Genomic DNA, 2,377 nt, shown 5'->3' with positions numbered 1-2,377 from the left:
CACTACCACTACCACTACTACTACTACTACCACTACTACTACCACTACCACTACCACTACCACTATTACTACTACTACTACTACTATTATTTAAGATCATTCTAAGAGATATATATATATATAATATATACACACATATATATATATATATTTGTCAATTTAACTCGTGATATTACTGCGGTAGTTTAGTAGAGCTTGCGTTTCGATCGAAACATCATTTCGGTACGCATTTTTAAAAAACATACATACATAGTATATAAATTCACACAGAATTATATAACACTTAAGATCCAACTAGACATTTAAAGCATTGATTTCTATAGGTTGTGTTTTTCTGCTCATAACGGTCTTGTAAGAGTTAATACTATTATTATTATCATTATTGTTATTACTATGGCTTTCTATTTACTTGAATGCTACATCATCTAATATATCTCTCTTTCGATAGCTACTCGTGGTTTTCCAAAATAAGATATCCGACTTCTGTTTTGCTCGGAAAACCGAAAAAGAGGAACTCTTGAAAGATTTAACCACGAACCTAAGCCAGACCGGTCCTGCTGCTACACCGAACATTCCATCTCATCACAGCAGTGGTACGGATCGATTATTGTTAATTAGCTTTAACATGAGTAAATCTCAACCATTTATCTATAGGTCCTTCCGGCATAAATCCAACACCAGAAGTCGCCGCATCATCGCCGCAGCTACCTTATCCAATCCAACATCAAGGTGGTATGCCTATACCTTATGGTGCTACGCCAGCAACACCGTATCCTGCGTACGTTCCTCCACCGATGCCGACGGCGTACAATCCATATGCTACAATGCCATATCCTACGCAAGGTATTCTTGGGGATCTCATAAGTTCTATCTTTATAAGTACAGCGTTATTAATGCCTAGGCATCTGAATGCAGGAGTATTCGAGACATATTTAAGACGCGTGTTCCTTTCTAAATATTCATGTATTATGATTAATGATTATTCGAAAAATGTAACATAAACTTAAAATTGAACTAAATTAAACTAAACATAAACTAAACTTAATAATTTAAAATAAAATCGCTAATTGATATAATTATATTAATTTAATTATATTGTATTAATAAATTAGTAAGCTTTTATTAGTTAGCTTATTAGTTTATGTTCAGTTTAATTTAATTCAATTTTAAGATCACATTACATTTTTCGTATTGTTCTTTTGTAAGAAAGAATTGCAAAATGTTTTCTGATGACAATTTTTCTTTAACTTTTATATGAAAATTGAAATAGAAATACTCAGAAATATTCGAAAAGTTTATATCTTCTCTTAGAATTTTTCATACATGTTATGAAATATTCTGAGATTTCTCATTTCATAATTAAAAAAAATTTTTTAACTTTTAGATTTTATAACATTCAGAAATATTATACTTATAGAACAAATTTTAGAAATCTTAGAATATTTTATTAACATTATATATATGAAAAATTCTAAGAAAAGGTATAAATCAGAGCTTTTTTAAGTATTTCTGAAAAAGTTCCAATTTGTATAAAAAATGTGAAAAAGTTATAAAATCATACAGAAAGTTTGAAAAATTCTGAGAAAAATTTTCACCAGAAAATTGTGTCTAAAAATGATTGATTTTAAAAGTAATGATGATTTTATTTATAAATTATTAAATTATTTATAAATTATTAAGTTTAGTTAATGTTTAATTTAGTTTAATTTAGTTCAATTTAATTCAATTTTAAATTTATGTTACATTTTCGAATAATCATTAGTCATAATGCATGAATAGAAAGGAATGAGTCTTGAATATGCCTCGACTCCTGCAAATTCAGATGCCTAGACATTAATGACGCCGTGTACATTATAGCAAAAAGCGCATGTTAGATTTGTCAATTTTTAGCTGGATATAATCCGTACCAGAGTATGCCTCAAGCTCCGTATGGAGGTTACGCTACGTTACCACGTTACAGCGGTACTCAGCCACCACATGGACAAAATCCATGGTGAACTACATAAGCAAGGAGTACTGGCATCTCCTGCGATTTAAAGTATAATCGTATATCACGCATTTTTATATATAAATTCTAGAAAAATCTGCAATTAACATTGGATGATGATGTTACGTGTAATCCAAGGGAGTTTACGTTTACAATTGTTGCACGTTTCATCGGCATCGAATCCTTTATTCAACAGATTGATCGTTGAAATTTGTTAAGCTTTAAGCGTCGCTTTATCAGTTTTGTAGAGGGCTTATTATCAATTTATAAATATATTTTGTAAAATAAAGTGAACTTATAGAAATTATTTCCACCTCTAGATAGCCTAGAAAAAAGTTTCAATGCGTCAATCAGCGACAATACAACTTTAAATGGTTTTACATACGTACA

At 30.0% G+C, this 2,377-nt stretch overlaps 1 protein-coding gene across 1 annotated transcript in view; it reads left to right on the top strand.

The window, feature by feature from the left end:
* LOC105623701 (programmed cell death 6-interacting protein) overlaps positions 1-2,276 on the top strand; it is a 7,913-nt gene extending 5,637 nt beyond the window's left edge. Inside the window, exons 13-15 of the mRNA XM_012205083.1 lie at positions 449-593; positions 655-843; positions 1,891-2,276. Coding sequence (XP_012060473.1) covers positions 449-593; positions 655-843; positions 1,891-1,997 — 441 coding nt within the window. The 3' untranslated portion in view covers positions 1,998-2,276. The remainder of the gene's footprint in view (positions 1-448; positions 594-654; positions 844-1,890) is intronic.
* The last annotated feature ends 101 nt before the right edge of the window (positions 2,277-2,377 follow it).

Source organism: Atta cephalotes (genome assembly GCF_000143395.1).
Source record: "Atta cephalotes unplaced genomic scaffold scaffold00063, whole genome shotgun sequence".
Taxonomy (NCBI): domain Eukaryota; kingdom Metazoa; phylum Arthropoda; class Insecta; order Hymenoptera; family Formicidae; genus Atta; species Atta cephalotes.
Note: the sequence above shows the minus strand (reverse complement) of the source record. Positions and strands in the feature narration are given on the sequence as shown.